The 24,986-nt window shown below is 43.5% G+C and overlaps 1 protein-coding gene across 2 annotated transcripts; it reads right to left on the reverse strand.

Moving 5' to 3' along the window:
- Positions 1-4,527: 4,527 nt before the first annotated feature.
- On the reverse strand, positions 4,528-24,403 carry LOC106585182 (leucine zipper putative tumor suppressor 3). 2 transcript variants are annotated; one of them, XM_014171103.2, is made up of 8 exons: positions 24,192-24,403; positions 15,676-16,453; positions 12,729-13,166; positions 12,352-12,519; positions 12,086-12,214; positions 11,819-12,010; positions 11,411-11,641; positions 4,528-7,306 (listed from the first exon to the last, which is right to left on the reverse strand). In XM_014171103.2, the coding sequence occupies exons 2-8, from the start codon at positions 16,339-16,341 to the stop codon at positions 6,425-6,427; spliced, it is 2,706 nt and encodes a 901-aa protein (XP_014026578.1). In that variant the 5' UTR covers positions 16,342-16,453; positions 24,192-24,403; the 3' UTR covers positions 4,528-6,424. The 2 variants fall into 2 exon arrangements, with proteins under 2 accessions (XP_014026578.1, XP_014026579.1); XM_014171104.2 differs by lacking the exon at positions 15,676-16,453.
- Between the last annotated feature and the right edge of the window lie 583 nt (positions 24,404-24,986).

Consider the following 24,986-nt stretch of genomic DNA (forward strand, 5'->3'; position numbering starts at 1 on the left):
ATAAATTGAGACCTAAGACAGCAAACGTACAACATCAGCAGGGGATCAAATACGTTTTTTCCCTCACTGTATAACTCCTCATTTGGTAATACAGAAATTAACCACCACATAATGGCTGGAGTGGAATAGATGGAATGGTATCAAATACATCAAGCACATGGTTTTATTATGAGTCGTCCTCCCCTCAGCAGCCTCCACTGGTATGTATATATATTGTTTTTAAAGCATTGGATTGGTGTAAACATTTATTTTAAATCCAAGTCACATTGAGATTGACTTTATAATTTAAACCTAACCTAAAATAACCTATGACCTGACCCCCCCACCTGTCCCCCGGCCCCAGTGGCAAGAAGTGACATCCCAAAAATCACACATAACTACAGTATATAACACAAATGGCCCCTCCTATGCTCCCACACACGCTTTCTGTTCCTAACGCTAAAACCGAAAATAATATAACAACTAAATATATATTTTTTAACTAAAACTAAATAAAAACCAGCAAATCAGGTCTAAAAACTGAAACTAAACTGAATTTAAAATAAAAAACAAATAGAAATAATAACAAATAGAAAACCACAAAACTACACTGAGTATACAAAACACTAGGAACATTTGCTCTTTCCATGACAGACTGACCAGGGGAATCCAGGTGAAAGCTATGATCCCTTATTGATGTCACTTGTTAAATTCACTTCAGTCAGTGTAGATGAAGGGGTGGACACAGGTTAGAGAAGGATTGTTAAGCCATGAGACAATTGAGACATGGATTGTGTATGTGTGCCATTCAGAGGGTAAATGGGCAAGACACAAGATTTATGTGTCTTTGAACGGGGTATGGTAGTATTTATTTAACCTTTATTTAACTAGGCAAGTCAGTTAAGAACAAATTCGTATTTACAATGACGGCCTACCAAAAGGCAAAAGGCCTCCTGCGGGGACGGGGGCCTGGGATTAAAATAAATAAATAAATACAATATAAATATAGGACAAAACACACATCACAACATTAGAGACAACACAACACTACATAAAGAGAGACCTAAGACAACAACATAGCAAGGCAGCAACACATGACAACAGCATGGTAGCAACACAACATGACAACAACATGGTAGAAACACAACATGGTAGCAGCACAAATCATGGTACAAACATTATTGGGCACAGTCAACAGCACAACCGTCAAGAAGGTAGAGACAACAATACATCACACAAAGCAGCCACAACTGTCAGTAAGAGTGTCCATGATTGAGTCTTTGAATGAAGAGATTGAAATAAAACTGTCCAGTTTGAGACTTTGTTGCAGCTCGTTCCAGTCGCTAGCTGCAGCGAACTGAAAAGAGGAGTGACCCAGGGATATGTGTGCTTTGGGGACCTTTAACATAATGTGACTGACAGAACAGGTGTTGTATGTGGAGGATGTGGGCTGCAGTAGATATCTCAGATAGGGGGGAGTGAGGCCGAAGAGGGTTTTATCAATAAGCATCAACCAGTGGGTCTTGCGACGGGTATGCAGAGATGACCAGTTTACAGAGGAGTATAGAGTGCAGTGATGTGTCCTATAAGGAGCATTGGTGGCAAATCTGATGGCCGAATGGTAAAGAACATTAGCCGATCGAGAGCACCCTTACCAGCCGATCTATAAATTATGTCTCCGTAATCTAGCGTGGGTAGGATGGTCATCTGAATCAGGGTAGGTTTGGCAGCTGGGGTGAAAGAGGAGCGATTACAATAGAGGAAACCAAGTCTTGATTTAACTTTAGCCTTCATCTTTGATATGTGCTGAGAGAAGGACAGTGCACCATCTAGCCATACTCCCAAGTACTTGTATGAGGTGACTACCTCAAGCTCAAAACCCTCAGAGGTAGTAATAACACCTGTGGGAAGAGGGGCATTCTTCTTACCAAACCACATGACCTTTGTTTTGGAGGTGTTCAGAACAAGGTTAAGGGTAGAGATAGCTTGTTGGACACTAAGAAAGCTTTGTTGAAGAGCATTTAACACAAAATCCGGGGAGGGGCCAGCTGAGTATAAGACTGTATCATCTGCATATAAATGGATGAGAGAACTTCCTATTGCCTGAGCTATGATGTTGATGTAAATTGGGAAGAGTGTGGGGCCTAGGATTGAGCCTTGGGGTACTCCCTTGGTGACAGGCAGTGGCTGAGGCAGCAGATTTTCTGACGTTATACACTGCACTCTTTGAGAGAGGTAGTTAGCAAAACAAGAATAGAATGGTCTACCGTATCAAAAGCTTTGGCCAAGTCAATAAAAATAGCAGCACAATATTGCTTAGAATCAAGGGCAATGGTGACATCATTCAGGACCTTTAAGGTTGCAGTGACACATCCATTACCTGAGCGGAAACCAGATTGCATACCCGAGTCAGTCAGTTGATTATTGACTGTTTTTCCAACACTTTTGATAAACAGGGCAACATAGAAATAGGCCTATAATAGTTAGGATCAGCTTGATCTCCCACTTTAAATAAAGAATGACCTGTGGCTTCCTTCCCAAGCAATGGGAACCTCCCCAGAAAGGAGAGACAGGTTAAAAAGGTTGGAGATAGGCTTGGCGATGATAGGGGCAGCAACCTTAAAGAAGAAAGGGTCTAAACCATCTGACCCAGATGTTTTATTGGGGTCAAGTTTAAGGAGCTCCTTTAGCACCTCGGACTCAGTGACTGCAGGGAGAAACCTTGTTGTGGGGCAGGGGAAAATGATGGAATAGCATCGGGATAGTCGCATTAGAAGGGGTGGGAGATGAGGAAATGTTGGACGGGCAAGTAGGAATGGCTGAGTCAAATGGGAATCCTGACTTAATGAAATGGTGATTAAAGAGCTCTGTCATGTTCTTCTTGTCAGTAATAACCACATCATCAACATTAAGGGACATGGGCAGCTGTGAGGAGGAGGGTTTATTCTCCAGGTCTTTAACCGTGTTCCAGATCTTCTTGGGGTTAGACCCACAGAGAGAGAACTGCTCCTTAAAGTAACTAACGTTGGTCTTCCGGATAGCCTGAGTGCACTTATTTCTCATTTGCCTGAACGATAGCAAGTCAGCTTGAGTATGCGTGTGCCGAGCCTTTCGCCAAATGCAATTCTTGAGGTGGAGTAACTCTGCAAGATCACGGTCGAACCAGGGGTTGAACCTGCTTTTAATTCTCATTTTCTTTATGGGGGCGTGTTTGTTAACAATGCCACTGAAAATATCAAAAAAGAAGGTCCAAGTGTCTTCGACAGAGGGGATCAAGCTGATTCTATACCATTTTACAGAGGCCAGTTCATGAAGGAAGGCTTGCTCATTAAAGTTTTTTAGTACGCGTCTATGACAAATCAGGACAGGTCGTTTCACTGAGCAGCCATTACAAACACAGACTGTAAAACAGTGATCACTAAGGTCATTACAGAAAACACAAGACTGATACCTATCAGGATTATTTGTGAGGATAACATCGAGGAGAGTAGCCTTTTCTGGGTGTTTGGAGTCATACCTTGTGGAATTGGTGATAATCTGAGAAAGATTTAGGGAGTCTCATTGCTTTAGGACTCAGGTGGTTTAAGCATGTCCCAGTTTAGGTCACCTAGCAGGACAAATTCAGACTTAGTGTAAGGGGCCAGGAGAGAGCTTAGGGCCGGTGCTGATGGAGGAATATAGCATCCAGCAACAGTCAACAAAGAGCTATTTGAAAGTTTAATGCTTAAAACCAGCAAATCAAATTGTTTGGGGACAGACTTGGTGGAGACAACCGAGCACTGAAGGTGATCCTTGGTAACGATTGCCACTCCCCCACCTTTGGAAGATCTGTCTTGCCGAAAAAGGTTATAGCCAGAAAGGTTAACATCAGTATTCAAAACACTATTTCTTAACCACATCTCAGTAATGACCAACACATCTGGATTGGAGCTGTGAACCCACACTTTCAATTGATCCATTTTAGGTAATATGCTTCCAGTGTTAATGTGCAGAAAACCCAGGCTTTTATGAGAGCAGAAATCAGTGAAGCAGATATCAGAGCACAAGTCAGAATTGGGGCTTGCAACTGTAGATGGGCCAGGGTGTACATGCACATTTCCAGATATCATCAACGGTAATACAATCAAGGCACGGCATAGTACAGGGAGAGCTCTGCAGTGCTGATTTATGACATCTGAATGTGCATCAGATGGCATCAAGATCATATTGTAGTAGGTGCCAGGTGCACCGGTTTGAATGTGTCAAGAACTGCAACGCTGCTGGGTTTTTCACACTCCCTTGTGTATCAAGAATGGTCCACCATCCAGCCAACTTGGCACAACTGTTGGTCCACCACTCAAAGGACATCCAGCCAACTTGACACAAACTGTTGGAAGCATTGGAGTCAACATGGGCCAGCATCCCTGTGGAACGCTTTCGACACCTTGTAGAGTCAGGCCATGCCCCGACGAATTGAGGCTGTTCTGAGGGCAAAGAGGGTGTAACTTAATATCAGGAAGGTGTTCCTAATGTTTTGTACACTGTATAATAACCTTATTGGAAATTAAGTAATGTTTATTTACTTGCATCTTTATTGATTCAGTTTGATTTTACCCAGGAGTAATCTTCATCAAGCCATTACAGTAACATAAATACAAACCGTTAAAATAAGTACAAAAACATTGGTGGCAATTTCCTCACTAAAACAATACAGCAATTACATTGACATCACCAACAACAAAAAAAGAAACTAACAATGGCTTTGGATATAGTTGATATTGTTAGTAGTTGATGTTCGACATATTCTTACAATATGGTTGAACCATGTAGTAGATCTAAACTAGCATTCATACAGTTAAGAAACATTAAAGAAAAGCTTATAATACTTGTCCGATTCACAAGAATAATAATAACAATTGTAATAGTAATAATTGTATTTCTTTAAATATTCACACGCAGTATCTTGGTATGCTGGAATAAATATGAACACATAAAAGCCATACTATTCACATCTAATCGAGTCTACTTTCGGTCTGATCTCAATCGGACATAGTGCAGTAAGTCTGAACCCTACCTAGGGAAGGCAATGTCTTCCTTTGTCTGGCTCTCTAACTCTTCGGGATGCATCCCATTTTGAAAACTTGCACCCTTGCTGATTTGAAAGGGCTGGGTGGGTGAAAGTTAATTCAGCCTTTCTCTGGACCAAGCATCTCATTCTTTCACTACTGTACTCTCACTTGCCTCCTATTTTTACATATGAAGGCAGTTTCAGCTCTGTCCTCACTTTTTTCACCTCGTTCTTTCTGCTCACTCTTGTCCTCTCCTCTCTTCCCACTCTTGGTCATAAAAGCATGATCTGAAAGTAGAAATAATGACAATATCCGAGTAAAGCCAGTGTGTTTCCGTGTCTCTTTCGCAGACCCCGGAATAAACAGTCATTTTCAAGTAATTTTCTCTGCTGGTGGGGAGCTCTGACACAGCTCAATGCTGACCCCTTGTGTTCATCTTTAGTCACCGCGGACAGTTTGTAGAGCCAGAGAGCCAGCCCACTGGGCACATACTGGTTTAGTCAATGTCGTTTCCATGTCATTTCAATGAAATGACGAAGAACCAATGTCGAAGAGACGTTGAAATGACATCTGTGCCTAGTGGGAGGTTCTCCAATATCCCTGAATCTACACTAAGAATCATTCAGAGTTCGACTAAATTTAATCTCAAGCCACTTCAGGAAATGAGCTGAAATGGAACCAACCAAACAACTACCAATCAACTATACTACTATTCTCCTAATTTCCTCCTATTAAAAAAACACTTTTGATTTTTCATTCCCAATTTTCCGACACATCCACTTTCTCATCACAGTCCTCTCACACACCTTCTGAGAGAAACATCGCCCCAGAAATGGAAAAGACAAGCACATTCTGCAAAACATCGCCCCTGATTTTCCTCTAAAATATGATTCTGGTTTCCCTGACTTCATGTCCCATTATCATAGACATGCAGTTTGGCAAACTACCCTCCAGGTTGGTACCAAGCCTTCCAGAACAATAACCAGAATGTTATCATCTTGGAACTTTTGGTGCCAATCTTGCTTCCATTCGAGTGTCACTGCTTCCCACCAAGACTGCCTGGTAAGCAATGGATACTTTATCATTGACAGGATTGAGTAGTTTAGGTTTAATATTCAGATATAGTGTACTTTGCTTGTAATGTAGTTTATATTGCATTCTATAATGTAGCAGATCAGTTTGTTTTTCTGTTGTTTTCTTTAATACTGTATTGTATTCAATTATAGTTTGTGTTCATAGTCTAAACTCTATTGTATTGTTCTCTGCTGTTCAGTTTGCATTGGTTGTTTTAACTGTACAATATTCAATGGTACAGTTTGCGTTGCAGTTCTGTGTTGTAGTTTAATATGTCTTTTGTTGTTTGTAATCAAGTTGATATTCATTGGAATGGAGCCTCTCTAAATCTCAGTGGACTCTATCCTCTCCAGGCGTGAGGGCCCTGCCCAGGGTGGGGGCAGCTGGAGGAGGGAATGGGGGCCTTTCTGGTCCTCACAGTGCGGGGGTGAGAGGGTGAGTGCAATGGGGGCAGGGAGAGGGACTGAGGGCAGGGGAGGGAGGGTTGACAAGGCTGGTGGTGGGGGAGGGGAGCTGGAGGATGAGGGGGAGGGGGTAAGTTTGGTCCCCAGCTGTCCCACCTGTTGCTCTAGAGCCTGGTTTTTCTGTAGAGTCTCCACATAGCTGACCTGAAGCTGCGCCTGGTATTTCAGCACACGCTCCTTCTCGTCAATCCATGTGTGTCGCTCCTGGTCAAAACTGTGGGCCTGGAGCTCTCTCTGCTGACGTTCTAGACGTAAGGCCCCCTGGAGCTGTTCCAGCTGCTCACGCAGGTTCCCTGATTCCTCCCGCTGGGCCTCCTGGCGCTGCTGCTGGGCCTCCTGACGCAAGTAGGCTTCCTGACGAAGTTGAGCTTCCTTACGCAGTTGGGATTCCTGGTGGAGATGAGCCTCCTGACGGAGATGGGCCTCCTGGCGTGGCTGCATGTCACACCACTGGGCCTCTTCCCGCTGCTGCCTCTCCTGTCTCTGTGTCTCTTGCCTCTGGGCTTTTGCCTCATCACTCTGAAAGCTGAGCAGGGCATCTGAGGTGTGGGTAAGGGGGGTGGATGAGGGCTCAGTGGGTGTGCGGAGGCAGTAGAGAGCCCCCCAGGGGGGGAGTAGCCCTCCTGCTGCTAGGGTTTGGGTTATGGCAGGATCAACCGCTCCGCCCAGCTCCCCCAGAGTTCGTTTAAGACCCAGAACCTCAGCCTCAAACACACCCAGCTTCTCCCTCAGGATAGACACCTGACAAAGAGAAGGATATTTTAGTGTGCGTTAGTGCTGTCTCTGAGCTTTTTGAGGTTGGTTCACTGTTTTCAATTTTGATTATTTGGCTTGAATTCTGTAACAACACACAATAAAACAATTCGTAAAAGTCCCATGATGGTAGTGACTGCCTATTACTGCATATCACTTATTAACCATAATTTATTCATAGTACTTAAAAAAAAAATATCAGTTGTTATTACATTTGTTTTATTTGATTACTTTTTACTTGAGTCCAAGTCATCATTTCATCTCTATAGAGTAGTGCTGAGAGATTCGTGCTTTTTGAGGTTGGTTCGGTTTAATAAAAAAAAATGTAATAAAAAAATAATCCCGGTTTTCAATTTTGGTTAAATTATTTGGTTTGAATAGAGTAACAACACAGAATAAAACAATTAATACAAGTCCAATGATGGTAGTGACTGGGTTTCACAGGGTCGGAAACTTTCTGACAAATTAGGTCTTGTGGCATATTTTGGTTAAACTATCCCCAATTCAATGGAATTGCAACCCTCTGCATGCACAGTGCATTCTTCCATCACATGTACAGTGCACTCTTCCATCACATGTGCAGCTGATTGTCAAGATCTTGCACACTAATGAGATGCTATTGAGCCCACACTACTACACTGTCTGAGTCAAGGACTACATGCTTTCTGATACATTTTGATTACAATACTGGGTGGGGTGAATATATTTTATATGACATACATGATTATTTATTAACTAGTAAATAGTAGAATACAGAAAAGTGTGTTTAAATCATTTCTAACTTGTTAACAATTTCTGCTAGTTAGTTTTTGCTACCATGTGGGTTTTAGCTTGCTTGAGCCTGCTAACTGAGGAGTGTTAATTCACCTGTTATCATACATGTTTCATTTTAAAACATTTATCTTACAAAGGAGTTGTTTAATCTAACTGCTTAACTATTTATCTGTACATGGAATTGTATTTGTTTTTTATTACCATTTTCTTTCTTTACAGGAAAATGCAACGGGCACTATCTGATGTGTGGAGACATTTCACTGCAGCTAATGTAGAAGGAAAAGCTGTGTACATTTGCAAATACAGTGCCAAATCATACGTGAAGAATGCAACAAAGATGCAGACTCATCTGGCCAAGTGCATAGTTCCCTCAGCACTCACAACAAGCAACCTCTGACAAAAGTCCCTCTTCTTCTATTTGAGGTGAAAATGATAAATCAGACACCTTATCGATAGCAACAGCTCATGGTCCTCCTGGAATTAGAAGTCTTTTTGACTCAATGGAGGAACGTTGTCAGAGAAATGCTGATGAATGTCTTGCTCGAGCTGTGTATGCAACTGGTTCACCTCTGATGCTCACAGGCAATGCGTATTGAAGATATTTCTGAATGTTCTTCGCCCAGCATACAGCCCTCCAACCGGACATGCTTTATCTACTCATTTGCTGGATGCAGAGTTCAACAGAGTTCAAGTGAAGGTCAAGCAAATCATAGAGAAAGCAGACTGTATTGCAATCATCTCTGATGGGTGGTCGATTGTTCGTTGGCAAGGAATAATTAACTACGTCATCTCCATCACCACTCAACCAGTATTCTAAAAGAGCACAGACACAAGGGACAACAGACACACTGGTCTCTACATTGCAGATGAGCTGAAGGCAGTCATCAATGCCCTTGGACCACAGAAGATATTTGCACTCATGACAGACAATGCTACAAACATGAAGGCTGCTTGGTCTAAAGTGGAGGAGTCCTACCCTCACATCACACCCATTGGCTGTGCTTCTCATGCATTGAATCTGCTCCTCAATGACATCATGGCATTGAAAACAATGGATACACTCTACAAGAGAGCCAAGGAAATGGTTAGGTATGTGAATGGTCATCAAGTTATAGCAGCAATCTACCTCACCAAGCAATGTGAGAAGAATAAGAGCACCACATTGAAGCTGCCCAGCAGCACCTGTTGGGGTGGTGTTGTCGTCATGTTTGACAGTCTCCTGGAGGGGAAGGAGTCTCTCCAAGAAATGTCCATATCACAGTCTGCCGATATGGACAGCCCCATCAAGAGGATCCTCCTGGATGATGTATTTTGGAAGAGAGTGGTAAGCAGCCTGAAACTCCTGAAACCTATAGCAGTAGCCATTGCACGGCTTGAGGGAGACAATGCCATCCTGTCTGATGTTCAGACTCTGCTTGCAGATGTAAGAGAAGAAATCCATACTGCCCTGCCCACTTCACTGTTGCTCTAAGCAGAGGAAACTGCAGTTCTGAAAAACATTAAAAAGCGTGAAGACTTATGCCTAAGGCCCATACACGCCGCAGTGTACATGTTGGACCCCAAGTATGCTGGCAAGAGCATCCGGTCTGTTGCAGAGATCAACAAGGCCTATGGTGTCATCACTACTGTGTCTCGCCACCTTGGCCTGGATGAGGGCAAGGTTCTTGGCAGTCTGCCTTTGGGGATGGAGATGCAATATGGCAGTCGTGCCAACATATCTCATCAGCCACCTGGTGGAAGGGACTTTGTGGATCTGAGGCTCTTTCTCCTGTTGCCTCCATCATCCTCCAAATCCCACCAACATCAGCTGCCTCCGAGCGCAACAGGTCCTTGTTTGGGAACACACACACCAAAGCACGCAACAGGCCGACCAATACAAGGGTTGAAAAATTGGTGGCCAGCCGGGCAAATTTGAGGCTTTTTGAGCCTGACAATGAGCCATCCTCAGCAAGGTTGGAAAGTGACAGTGAAGATGAGGCTTTAGAGTCTGATGTTCAAGAGGTGGACATTGAGGAGGTCCAGGGAGAAGACATGGAAGCCTGAGAGGAAGACAACCAAAGCTTTAGTTTCTAGACTATCATTTTACAGATGTATGTTGAAAACGTTTTTGGGAGATGCGATGGATCATTGGGGATCATTCAATATTCCCTTTCTTTTGTTGTTCAGTGAAATCATCCCATGTGAAGAGTCAACTCATTTAATTAAAGTTCAATTCGTAACTAAATAGTTGTTTTTATTTATATCGGAAGGATTTAATCATTTGCAATTATGTCTACTTATGATAAGGTAAAAGGTTTATGTTTCTGTCTCCATATGATATGGTAAATATATCCAATGCAAAAAAACATCTATATTTAAATGGTATTAATATTAATTTGCATATATTTCCATTAATTCCCATATATTCCCGTTAATTCCCATGGAAAGTTTCCACCTCTGAATATTCCCCAAAATGTGCAACCCTAGTAGTGACTGCCCATTACTGGTTACTACCATCATTTATTCACTTTACTTTATGCATATGATGCAGCTTTCAAGTTGAAGGCGATTGATCTGGCTGTTGGAAAAGGAAATAGAGCTGCTGCACGGGAGCTTGGTCTGGAGCAATGGCTTTCTTGGTAGGCTACTGTTTACTGCAAATGTTTTATTTTTTGTTACAAGTCGTGTTTCGGTAAAGCCTATTTATTTTTGTTACAAGCCGTGTTTTGTTAAAGCCTATTTATTTTTGTTACAAGCCGTGTTTCGTTAAAGCCTATTTATTTTTGTTACAAGCCGTGTTTCGTTAAAGCCTGTGTAAAGTTCATTTGTTTCAATGTACCGGTAGGCACCTGCGGCTTATAGACATGTGCGGCTTATTTATGTTCAAAATAAATACATTAAAAAAATTCAGTGGGTGCGGCTTATATTCAGGTGCGCTTAATAGTCCGGAAATTATGGTAGATGCGCAATGGATTATGGTTATTGTAATTAATTAACACGTTTAATGCACTAAACTATGTAGAATATTGTCCTGTTGGAAACAACAACTCCCTACTACATCGCACTGTTAAGTTTGGATCTCATTTGTCACTAAAGGAACTGTGCAGTGTGCACATTGAGCTCACAGAAAAATAAATAAATAAATGTAATTCAAATAATTGAACCAACGTCGATCAATTAGTTGTTTAATCGCTCAGCACTAGTGTGCATATACTGTATGTGTGTGTATGGTCCGGTTTCATTTTGATCCCTAACTATAAAACAACAGGATATCTCATCTAGTGTCACGTATTTGTGTCATCAGAAATGTGACTTACAGGATTGTATGTGTATAGCTACCTCAGTCAGCGTCCTCCTCAGCTCTCCCTGGCAGCGCTCCAGCTCCAGGCTCTTGGTGGTGTAGGAGTCCTTGAGGCCCAGCATGACCTCCTCCCGGTCTCTCAGCTGGGCGTTGGCCTCTTTCAGCTGACCCCTGAGGGCCACCATCTCTCCCGCCCGCTGGGTCACCTCCACCTGGCTCTCCCTCAGCTGCTGCTTCAGCAGGGAGATCTCCCCCGCTTTCTGACATACCTGGACCACACAGCAGGGAAAGCATATAGTATAGTAAGGTAGAGCTGCAGTGTTATGGGGCTGTTCACACCGACGCACCATGCACAAACACACACACACACACACACACACACACACACACACACACACACACACACACACACACACACACACACACACCACCACCACCACACACACCTCCCACTTGGTCTCCTCCAGGCGTGGCAGTATGTCGGCCTGTTCCTTCCTGAAGTCCAGACACTTCCTCTCCAGCTCTTCTCTCTGGGCCAGTAAGGCAGGCATCTCCTCCTGCAGGCGCCGCTTGTCCTGCGACAGACGGGTGATCTGGGCCTGCAGGGCATTCTGGGAGCGCTGGGCGCGGCGTGTCACCTATACACAGAGGAAGAGATGAACAACATTTGGTGGATTCTTATTGGTTAATGCCGCTGTGGAATGTGTGGTCACCTGCTGCAGGCGGGAGGCATAGTTTTGTCGCAGCTCTTCCATCTGTCTCTCCCACACGCGCTGCTTCTCCTCAAAAACCTGGACGATGGCTGCCTCGCTCTGGTCCAAGTTACGATGCATGTGCTGCACCTGGGAGAGGAGAGAGAGAGAGCTCAGGAGAGGAGGGAAGGATTGTTGGGACTGACCGAAGCGATGATAATTGCTACATCCATGAAATCTACTAAAATAAATCACCCTTGACCACTAAATGACCTTTCACCTCTCACCTCTTGCTCCTTCTCCCAGAGCCGGTCCTCCAGGTCTTGGATGACATCATCAGAGGAAGGCGAGGGGCGAAGGGGTGCTGGGGTGTCTCCCAGGTGGCTCAGCCTCTGATAGGATGAGGAGCTCTTTCCTGAAGAGGAGTGGCCACTGTCCGAGGCACTCAGCCCATTCTGGAATAGTCTCACATAGATTCATATACAGTCCACACTGGACTGGTACCAAACTGGATAGGTGCAGATACCCAGAGCAAGTAAAATAATGTATATGAATTGATGCTGGTAAACTGTACTACGCTAAAAGTATGTTAACGATTATCAAATGTGAACTCATTCGGAGTCGACTGCAGTGTCTGTAATTATGTTCAAAAGACTCTACCCACCTGGTAGCCTGGTTTCTCCAGCTTGTCCTGAGCCGCTGCAGCTCCAGCTGTGGTCCCCAGTCTGTTGATATGGCTGGTAGAAGCACTGAGAGTACCCAGGGCCGCTGGGGGCACATAGCCCGTCCCAGAGCCTGCGTAGGTGGGCAGGCTGGTCAAGGAGTTTCTCCCCGAATCTGACATCCCCCCCTGGACCCCTCCTTTACCCTCACCCCCTCCTGCTCCCTCTGCCCGGCAGCTGCCTCTTCCTGGGCTGTCCTGGTCTAGAAGGAGGGCCTCTGGAACCGCCCCTGGTTCTCCTCCCCCTGCTCCTCCTTCTCTACGCCCCCCCGCACTCCTACCCTCACCACCACTGGTTTGGCCTACGAGGTTTTGCATGGAGTGAAAGCTTTTGGGAACCACTGGTTTGAAGGCAGAAGGACGAACCAGCCCGGAGTTGTTCTAGAGAGTTGAAGGGAAAGGGGGAGGAAGGAGAGAGAGAGAGAGAGATTTGGGTAAAGAGCGATACGGGTAGAGATGGTTATAAAGAAACAGGAGAGGAAACTGTTAGCAAAACAACACATTAAAGGGGAATAACAGCAAATGCGAACCTCTCTCACTCAGAGAGAGCGAGGTAGAGACAGAGCTATGTCACAGGGTTATACAGCCCTCACTCACTGCAGCGCTAGAGAAAACTTTGTGGAATAACGCAAATCTAAGAAAAATATAAACCTTCTGTCACAGCAAAAATACTACATTTGGGAAGTCCAATCGATTGTGAGATATGTCATATATGTTTTATGTGATACATTTGGGTCCCTGGTTCACAATTTAACCTTTTCTGAGATCTCTGCCAAGCAAAGAGGAAAGGAGTCGACCTAATCCCCCCTCACACCTTAAGCTTGCAACCCCATTGGACATAATTTCACAAGCCTGTCAACTTTGGCCATCTTCCCTCTCTGACTGAAGGCTCCATCCCTCATTTGCATGGTGTGATCAAATCATTACGGCAAAATATATCTACTAAAATGAGAGGGAAAGACTACTGAGTGTGCAACATAACGTCTACTTCATAGCATGACACACGGGCTAAAAAGGCTAAGTTTGCAATAAATGTTTCATTACATTGTAACTTGGTTGTAACGTGGTCCCGTGTGACTCAGTTGGTAGAGCATGGTGTTTGCAATGCCAGGGTTGTGGGTTCGATTCTCATGGGGGACCAGTATGGAAGAAAAGAATGTATGAAATGTATGTGAAAATGTAGGCTAATTTTATAAAATGAAAAAGTATTCTTACAGCCTATATTTGCATCAAATACCCTACTCCTTCAAAGTCGTGTATTGATTATATATAGCATATGTGATGAATAATGATCACTGCAATCAACAGCTGCAGTGTTGCTCATTGGATTACCCCATATCATGGAATAGGCTATGTACAAGTTTATGAAGACAAAAGGCAGACACATGGAATTATTTGATTTGGATGGATGGTTGACATGACAGAAAGCTAGGTGGATATTTTCTTATCTAAAATGTCGGTGAAACGCCTCCCGAGTGGCACAGCGGTCTAAGGCACTGCATTGCAGTGTTGCGCCGTCACTACAGCCTGGAGTTTGATCCCAGACTGTGTCACAACCGGCCGGGATCGGGAGTCCCATAGGGCGGCGCACAATTGGTCCAGCATCATCCGGGTTAGCGGAGGGTTTGGCCGGGGGGGCATTACTTGGCTCATTGCGCTCTAGCGACTCCTTTTGGCGGGCCGGGCGCCTGCAGGCTGACTTCAGACGTCAGTTGAACTGTGTTTTCTCCGACACATTGGTGCGGCTGACTTCCGGGTTAAGCGAGCGGGTGTTAAGAAGCACGGTTTGGCGGGTCATGTTCGGCAGGACGCATGACTTGACCTTCGCCTCTCCCGAGCCCGTTGGGGAGTTGCAGTGATGAAACAAGATCATAATATCGGGAAATTGGGGAGAAAAAAAGGAGGTAAAATTACAAAAAATATATAAAAACAATAATTACAAATTTGGGTGAAACTTTGCTTCAGCTGTGTTGTTTCGCTTACGGGACTCGAGCCTGGATAGACTCGGAACTGGTAAAAACCTTATATATTCCAAAATTCTAACAAAATACACCAGCGACATAATTGAGGAGATAAAGGTTGTGATCAGTGTTTCTGATGAGATCGACAATTATCTTCTATTGTATTTGTGTGGCTACAATACCATCTTTAGTGCACAGCATTTTCTGATTGGTTTCCAGAGCATTGAAAAAGACAAATGAAATAGGCTACTACTGAGGGGTGTTGTGTTGGATCGGGTGATGTGCTAAAGTCTGATTTAGGCTATTTTGAAAACTGCCGGTGTTGTGTTTATGAGGAGCCCCCTCGTGCGTGTGTTGTTGCATGAGTTAGCTGCTGTTACCTCCTTACTTGGCAGAGATCTCAGAAAAGGTAAAATAGTGAATCAGCGACCCAAATTTATGACATAAAATGTATATGCCATATCTCACAATCGACTGGACTTGCCGAATGGAGTATTTTCCCTGTGACAGAACTAAGTTCTATCTAGAGCTGAAGTGAGCGTTTTCTCCGAGTGACCGAGGTGTGCACTTTGATTTTCGAAATGTGCCGTTATTCTCCTTTAAAGCCTTTACGTCAATGTCTTAAATCAGTAAACACTAGAAATCATTATGAAATAGTATGGCAATATTTATTTGTAAGACCTTTTCACCATGTCAAGTTCTATTTCATCAGCTGTTATAAGATAGTCAAGTAATTATATAACAGTGTAATTATAAAGTCTTTATGTAACTTCAATGATATAAGGATAGAGCAGACTATGTGTGTCCCATGCAGGAATCAAACCCACACAACCCTGATTTTGCTGTGATCTAATTGTGTACTAACTCACTATGCCAAAAGCCACATGATTCCTAGCTACAAACATACTTGTTTGAGAAAAGGAACATACCTGCTCTAGTTTGCCAGAGACAGGCAGGATTTTGGGTGGGTTGTGGTTTGGCGGGTTGTTGTGATTGTCTGTTTTGGTCCCTCCAGTGTCTCTTTGTTGGTGGGGGGTCATCCCAGTTCCAATGTCATTCCCCCCCAGTCCCACCAAGTTACTGCATACATCCAGACTCACAACCCCTCCTCGTGGCTCTCTTTCCCTCGCTCTCTCAACCCTCTCTCTCGTCCTCTCTACCCTCTCTCGATCCCGCTCTCTATCCCTCTCCCTCTCTACCCTGTCTCTATCCCTCTCTGCCCTCTCCTTTTCTCTTTCCCTTTCCCTCCCTCCACTCTCCCTCTCTTGCTCCCTCCTTCCTACGCCGTTTCCATATCCCACCCCTGTATCCCCCCGGACACAGTTGGATGCAGTTGTAGCGGTACGGTCTGTGTCAGAGTCCGGGGGCCGGTCTTTCCCAGTTGCGGTCCCAATACTAATACTTCCTCGTTCTTCACTAGACGCGGTTCCCTCAGAGGCTGTCGCTGGGGGTGGGGGGAGTCGTTCGGTGCTGCAGCTACGGTCGGCGGGGCAACGGCGAGACAGGGGCGGAGCACGAGGCAGGGTGGTCCTAGTGCCCACGGACTTCATGGCAAACTCCTGCTCCCCTGCCACTCCACTACCCACACTGCCCATGATGAGGGGTCAGGGGTGAGGGGTTAGAAGGGGACAGAGAGTCACTCAGCGTCACACACTGGGAAGCAGTGTGGGTCTTCAAGGGCTAAAGGAGGTACTGGAGGCACACACACTGAGGAGGAGTATGAAGAGAGAGAGAGAAAGAGAGAGAGAGATAATAATGTGCTCTTCATAAGTACCATCATGCAAATAGACTGTTCATCCAGATGGTAGCAGAAGGCAGAGGCAGTAATATTTACACTGACGTCTGTGAATGAGGTTGGATCATCTGTCTAAACAATTATACTTCACAGTGAAATACAATGTGTAAAAATATAACAGTTCCGGTCAAATGGTGTTGTAGTACAGTGGTTCATCCTTTAAAAGTTGCAGCCTACTGCAGCGTAGCTTGCGTGGTGCCGCAGAATTCTATGGCAGGTTATTTAAGTGCCAACCACTGGTACCATTAATGCTCGTTAGTGCTAGTTTGACCACCAGAGGGCATCTTTGAGAAACATTTGATAGCCTTCAATAGTGGCTGTACTAGAGAATTTAAAACCTTTTTTTGTAAGAACATAGTATATGGGACTGATTTTAAGAAATGTCGCTTAACCTGTTAGGGCTAGGGGGCAGCATTGACACGGCTGGATAAAAAACATACCCGATTTAATCTGGTTACCACTCCTACCCAGTAACTAGAATATGCATATACTTATTACATATGGATAGAAAACACCCTAAATTTTCTAAAACTGTTTGAATGGTGTCTGTGAGTATAACAGAACTCAAATGGCAGGTCAAAACCTGAGAGATTCCTTTACAGGAAGTGGCCTGTCTGACCATTTGTTGAACTTCTTTTCCATCTCTATCATTTACTAAGGATCTCTGCTCTAACGTGACACTTCCCACGTCGTCCATAGGCGCTCAGGGCCCGGGAAAAAACAGAATGTCGTCATTCCAGCCCCAGGCTGAAACACATTATCGCCTTTCTCAAGTGGCCGATCAAGAGACACTGGCTTATGCGCGTGACCCCGACCGCCCCCGCCTTTGGGATTTTTTCCTCTGTTTGCCGAAAAGGAGATTCCCTGTCGGAATATTATCGCTTTTCTACGAGAAAAATGTCGTAAAAATTGATTTTAAACAGCGGTTGACATGCTTCGAAAGTACGGTAATGGAATACTTAGAATTTTATTGTCACGAATTGCGCCATGCGCGTGACACTTCTTTACTATTTCGGATAGTGTCTGGAACGCATCGAACAAAACGCCGCTATTCGGATATAACGATGGATTATTTTGGACCAAACCAACATTTGTTATTGAAGTAGCAGTCCTGGGTGTGTATTCTGACGAAGACAACAAAAGGTAATGAAACTTTTATAATAGTAAATATGATTATGGTGAGTGCTAAACTTGCCGGGTGTCTAAATAGCGAGCCCGTGATGCCTGGGCTATGTACTTAGAATATTGCAAAATGTGCTTTCACCAAAAAGCTATTTTAAAATCGGACATATCGAGTGCATAGAGGAGGTCTGTATCTATAATTCTTAAAATAATTGTTATGCTTTTTGTGAACGTTTATCGTGAGTAATTTAGTAAAATGTTAGCGAATTCCCGGAAGTTTGCGGGGGTATGCTAGTTCTGAACGTCACATGCTAATGTAAAAAGCTGGTTTTTGATATAAATATGAACTTGATTGAACAAAACATGCATGTATTGTATAACATAATGTCCTAGGGTTGTCATCTGATGAAGATCATCAAAGGTGAGTGCTGCATTTAGCTGTCTTCTGGGTTTTGGTGACATTATATGCTGGCTTGAAAAATGGGTGTCTGATTATTTCTGGCTTGGTACTCTGCTGACATAATCTAATGTTTTGCTTTCGTTGTAAAGCCTTTTTGAAATCGGACAGTGTGGTTAGATTAACGAGAGTCTTGTCTTTAAATGGCTGTAAAATAGTCATATGTTTGAGAAATTGAAGTAATAGGATTTTTAAGGTTTTGAAAATCGCGCCACAGGATAGCAGTGGCTGTTACGTAGGTGGGACGAATTCGTCCCGCCTAGCCCAGAGAGGTTAATTAATTTGATTAATATTATGGTGTTTCTATTCCAAGAAAAATGAAAAACCCTCTGGGTTTCCATTAGGATGGAATGGAAAATATGGCGCTGTACAATGTGACGGTCGGGAGTAGGCTACAGTACTTGGCTATTTAGCTAAAGAATCCCTGTGTTGTGCGGGCACGTGGGAGACTGGGGTTCAATTCCCCGACAGGGAGGAAGGAGTAGGCTGTCCTTGTAAATAAGAATTTGTTCTTAACTGACTTGTTAAATAAAGGTTACACTAAGAGCATAACATTTCTACACCCTAATTTTATAATTCTAGTCTAACCAATACCCAAACGGAGATTCAGTGAAAATTAAAATATCATTGATTTATCAAGACCAGTCCCCATGCTTGTCTCAGAGCAGCGCGAAACGGTGCTAAAATAGTTGTAGGCTATTGCTTCAAATCCTATTGCTTCTAACTTCAATATGCTCTTTAAATAAATAAGACCTACACCACTTTTAACAGCACATTACTCAACACTAGTGAGACTCATGTCGGCCTACAGTATATCGAAAAATATGACGTGACTCTCTGCCAATAATTACATTTGGAGGATTCTAAATTAAAACCAAAAGCTGCTTCATGGGTCTGCCGGTGGCGGCCGGCACGGGTGTCTGTAGCAACGCATTTTGCATTGCGATGCGGTGGCTTAGCTGTGCCACTGCGGAGGCCCCATCCACAAAGTATCAAAAATACAGAGAGGTGTTGGTCATGGTATATTGTCATGTTAATAGCCCAAAATGGGTTATTATAATACTGTACATGGTGTCCAGGTCAGGATAACCAAAACAGTTCTTTGTTAAAGACTATCAGAAAGAATGTTGGTACTTATTTATTTTGATCCAAAACCATGAATGAGCGAGTCACTCAGCTTTATGTAGGTGCCGCTATATGTAGGTGCCGCCAAGTTAATAAACAGATCACTGACCATTTCGAATCCCACCGTACCTTCTCTGCTGTGCAATCCGGTTTCCGAGCTGGTCACGGGTGCACCTCAGCCACGCTCAAGGTACTAAATGTTAACATAACTGCCATCAATAAAAGACAGTACTGTGCAGCCGTCTTCATCGATCTGGCCAAGGCTTTCGACTCTGTCAATCACCGTATTCTTATCGGCAGACTCAAAAGCCTTGGTTTCTCTAATGACTGCCTCGCCTGGTTCACTAACTACTTCTCAGATAGAGTTCAGTGTATCAAATCGGAGGGCCTGTTGTTCGGACCTCTGGCAGTCTCTATGGGGGTACCACAGGGTTCAATTCTCGGGCCGACTCTTTTCTCTGTATATATCAACGATGTCGCTCTTGCTGCGAGTGATTCTCTGATCCACCTCTACGCAGACGACACCATTCTGTATACATCTGGCCCTTCTTTGGACACTGTGTTAACTAACCTCCAAACAAGCTTCAATGCCATACAACACTCCTTCCGTGGCCTCCAACTGCTCTTAAACGCTAGTAAAACTAAATGCATGCTTTTCAACCGATCGCTGCCCGCACCCGCCCGCCCGACTAGTATCATTACTCTGGACGGTTCTGACTTAAAATATGTGGACAACTACAAATACCTAGGTGTCTGGCTAGACTGTAAACTCTCCTTCCAGACTCATATTAAACATCTCCAATCCAAAATTAAATCTAGAATCGTCTTCCTATTTCGCAACAAAACCTCCTTCCCTCACGCCGCCAAACATACCCTCGTAAAACTGACTATTCTACCGATCTTCGACTTCGGCGATGTCATTTACAAAATAGCCTCCAACACTCTACTCAGCAAACTGGATGCAGTCTATCACATTGCCATCCGTTTTGTCACCAAAGCCCCATATATACCACCCACCACTGCGACCTGTATGCTCTCGTCGGCTGGCCCTCGCTACATATTCGTCGCCAGACCCACTGGCTCCAGGTCATCTATAAGTCTTTGCTAGGTAAAGCTCTGCCTTATCTCAACTCACTGGTCACAATAACAACACCCACCCGTAGCACGCGCTCCAGCAGGTATTTCTCACTGGTCATCCCCAAAGCTAACACCTCCTTTGGCAGCCTTTCCTTCCTTTTCTCTGCTGCCAATGACTGGAACGAATTGCAAAAATCGCTGAAGTTGGAGACTTATATCTCCCTCACTAACTTTAAACATCAGCTATCTGAGCAGCTAACCGATCGCTGCAGCTGTACACAGCCCATCTGTAAATAGCCCATCCAATCTACCTACCTCATCCCTATATTGTTTATATTTACTTTTTTGCTCTTTTGCACAGTATTCTACTTGCACATTATCATCTACACATCTATCACTCCAGTGTTAATTTGCTAAATTGTAAATACTTCGCTACTATGGCCTATTTATTGCCTTACCTCCTCACGCCATTTGCACACACTGTATATAGACTTTTTTTCTATTGTGTTATTAACTGTACATTTGTTTATTCCATGTGTAACTCTGTGTTGTTGTTTGTGTCGCACTGCTTTGCTTTATCTTGGCCAGGTCGCAGTTGTAAATGAGAACTTGTTCTCAACTGGCCTACCTGGTTAAATAAAGGTGAAATATATATATATATTTTTAAATGACTGTCCAATCAACTTGATAATATATAACATTATTTTGGAGGTTATTTTCTTTTCAAAAAACCAAACGTGAGCGATTGTAATCTGAATAATGGCCAAAATAATATTTGTAAAGGCAAAAACATTTATTTCTGTTTTTAGAGGGAGAGAAACGCTGGGCCAATTGTGCTCTGCCCTATGGGACTCCCAATCACGGTTGGATGTGATACATAATAATAATACATTTTGTTGTATTATTTGTTTTGTCTTTTCTGGTGGATTAAACTGAAATTGCAACCAATCACGGCCGGTTGTGATACAGCCAACCTAACTAAGAAATACATTTGACGATAGAATTATCCCCCTACCCTCCTTCTAGGCAAGTCTATTGTCCAACTACCTGCTAATAGCCATAACGGCACTGTACAACGTGACTGTGTGTGTTTGAAAAAGTATTTTCCAGTAATAAACCATTTGTTTACCTTCATTAGACAACTTTGTTCCAATATTTCTGCAATTCAGTGATATTTATTCCCATAGTAATTCATTATGGATCCATAACTAAATAAACATCGGCTTCTGAAAGAGTCTTTTTTATCATTATTTAATTAACGAAAGCATAAAGATGACATTATTAGTTACATTGTTTTAGTTTGACTTTGTGAAGACTGGCTCCAAGAACAGTGGGAACGTTGGCTCTTCTTTGGACACTGTGTTAACAAACCTCCAAACAAGCTTCAATGCCATACAACACTCCTTCCGTGGCCTCCAACTGCTCTTAAACGCTAGTAAAACTAAATGCATGCTTTTCAACCGATCACTGCCCGCACCTGCCCGCCCGACTAGTATCATTACTCTGGACGGTTCTGAATTAGAATATGTGGACAACTACAAATACAGTGAGGGGAAAAAGTATTTGATCCCTTGCTGATTTTGTAAGTTTGCCCACTGACAAAGAAATGATCGTTCTATAATTTTAATGGTAGGTTTATTTGAACAGTGAGAGACAGAATAAGAACAAACAAATCCAGAAAAAAACATGTAAAAATGTTATACATTTTTGAGCCACCCCCCCACCTTCCCCATGGGCTAGGTCCATCTTCTGTGCACGGCACTGCGGCCCGTCCCATGCCCCCTGCCCTCGTGCCTTGAACCTTGCGTGCTTCCAGTGGATACAGCTGGAGAAATGCAAGGCAATCCCATTGTGCGCCACTCGGGAGCCATGACCAATATGACCAATATATATTGTCCTGCTAATAACAGGATTAATAATATATCTGTAAGAATATCCAAGGGGCTTTTATATAATTAAAAATGAATAATAATCGCTTTATTTAAAAAATAGCAATATTTTGGAGATTATTTCATATAACGTAAAATGAGTGAGAAAAAGGCCTTTCTTGAACATCGGGTGACATTGTTACTAATTTGTAAATAAAGCCAGTTTGCTATTTAGAATTATTTATTTATATCAAGTTTCAGGTAAGACCCAGATGCAGACAATGTCGAATTAACAACAGTTTATTAATCCAACAGGGGCAGGCAAAAGACAGGCAAAGACAGGCAGGGGCGCAGTAATCCAGATAGGTGTGGCAAAGGTACAGGACGGCAGGCAGGTTCAGGGTCTGGGCAGGCAGAAAACTAGAAAACCGGAACAATCGAGAGACAGGAACAGAGGTAGGCTTGACGAAACAAAACGAACTGGCAACAGACAAACAGAGAACACAGGTATAAATACACAGGGGATATTGGGGAAGATGGGCAACACCTGGAGGGGGGTGGAGACAATCCCAAAAAGGCGAAACAGATCAGGGTGTGACAATTTCTGTTTTTAGAGGGAGAGAAACCAAAAACCTACAGTCGTCTCATGAGTCTCCCAGTCAAGGCCGGCACGGGTATTGAACCAGCATCAACACAGGTTGCACTGCGATGCAGTGTCTTGGACCGTTGCACCACTCAGGTGCTGTACAACGTGACCGGTCGGGAGTGGGCTACACTACTACAGTAAGAGCAAAAGAATTATAATAAAATAATAAAAACCTTAGTGTAACTACAGTTTTAGTAAATAATACTGAAGTCGTGCACAATTATCAGTTTCTATTTAGGTTTATGTCACCCACTCATTGTCAGTTAGAGAGACAGTAGGCCCCAAAAGCATAATCAGTGCTCTAACGCAGGGTACCGTACTAAACCATAAATTACCTCTAATTACCGCATAATCGCAAATCTTTTAAGGGAGCAACCACTGTATGCAACGTCCAATATTTATATATTTTTTGCCTTTATTTAACCAGGTAAGACATTGACACATTCTCTTTTACAATAACGATCTGACCAAGATTGAGCAATAAACTGTGCAGAAAAGCAAAGATTCAGTTACTATTCAGGTTGCTTCTGAACGTATAAATGACTTATGTGTGCAACACGTGTGTGTATGTGAATGGGTGTGTGTGTGTGTGCGCGCGTATCTTTGTGCAGCTTGAGTGGGCGATTAGGTCCTGCCTACAAGGCAGTGAGTGAGAGGGCGGCAAAGAGGCACGTGTAGTGTGGTTGTGTGTGTGTAGGTGCACGATTGTTGACAGCTACACCAGGTTACATCTGGCTACTCTTGCACCTTTCAATCTGCAATGAAATTTAGATGGAGCGATTGCTGCAAAACGGTGTAGGAGTATAGGCCTATATAGACTTTTCTTCTCACTAACTCTCCCCTGCCGTCAAGACATCACAGACAGTAATGTGTGACGGCATACAGTATACAACAGTACCGTCAATGCATTGACATGAGAGAGGAAGAGAAGAAGATGAGAGAGAAAGAGAGAGAGAGAGAGAGAGAGAGAGAGAGAATGAGTCGCTCCTGCCAGATAGGCTATAACCCCCACTCCATGTCCTTCTACACTATTTAATTCCACTCGGGTAAGCTATAGTAGCAGCCTAACTAACACACTGTCTCTCTACTGATATGGTCTCCTCTACGCTCACCCATGATTCTATCCACATCTCTCATCCCTCCCACCTTCTCTCTCCATCCCAACGTGACTATATCAGGACTCGAATCGCACGACTGCGTTTCCTGAAACATGAACAGTTATTACTAGATTGAAATGATTATAGTTGAAGTCAAATAACACGTATTTGTCATTGTCTGAGCCGCTTTGATGTAGCCTGGGATACCGTATCGAACCATTACATCCGTATGCCCTGTCTATAACATAGCCTACTCACTGTTTTCAGCACCACCGTTGGTTTCGAGACACGACGATCGTAACAGCCGTTTGTCCGTTAAAAATACCCTTGGCCCCGTTCCAAGCGGTTCTGAAGGATAATGAAATGTTGTCAATGGATGTTTTTTTTCCCGATAATAGTCGCAGTCGGTGTCGTATTGATGATGGAGGCAGCGGAAGACGCGACTATCAGCTGTAACCAAACAACCCAGACACGCCCCTTCTTCTGCACGACAGAAACGCCCCTTTTTGCACCACTCAACCATACAGGAGCAAAGGCTATAGGCTACTGTCATCATCTATCAATCAAAAGTATTGGAAAAGCTGTAATCATATTTTCGACCACCTATAGTCCTATATATACAATTTGTCTGGGATGGCGCAATTAAAGGACATTGGGAATATATTCCTACCAGTATTATTGACTCTAGGTGCATAAACACATTTTTGGTGGAACAGTATGTTGAAGAAAGAAAGTCAAGAAAGAAACTCAAGTCAACACTCAGAGACTGAGACATGGACAGTGTTCATCAAGATGTCATGGCTGTTAAGTGGCTGTCCATACTGCTACAAGGTTGACAGGTTTATTGCTGTGTTCATAACACCTCGGAAATGTACAAATACCAGCATACCACTGGGAATAATCCACTTGAAGGCCCCTCCAACTAGAAAGTAATGGGAAATTTGTGCCATCGCTGAGCCCCACCCATAGAGAATGATAGAGGCCTCTAGTGGTAAAAATGCAATTTTAGCATGGGCAGTGCCATTGAGGGCTTCCACCATGCTTCCGACATTT

The sequence above is a fragment of the Salmo salar genome, chromosome ssa24, assembly GCF_905237065.1.
Source record: "Salmo salar chromosome ssa24, Ssal_v3.1, whole genome shotgun sequence".
Taxonomy (NCBI): Eukaryota; Metazoa; Chordata; class Actinopteri; order Salmoniformes; family Salmonidae; genus Salmo; species Salmo salar.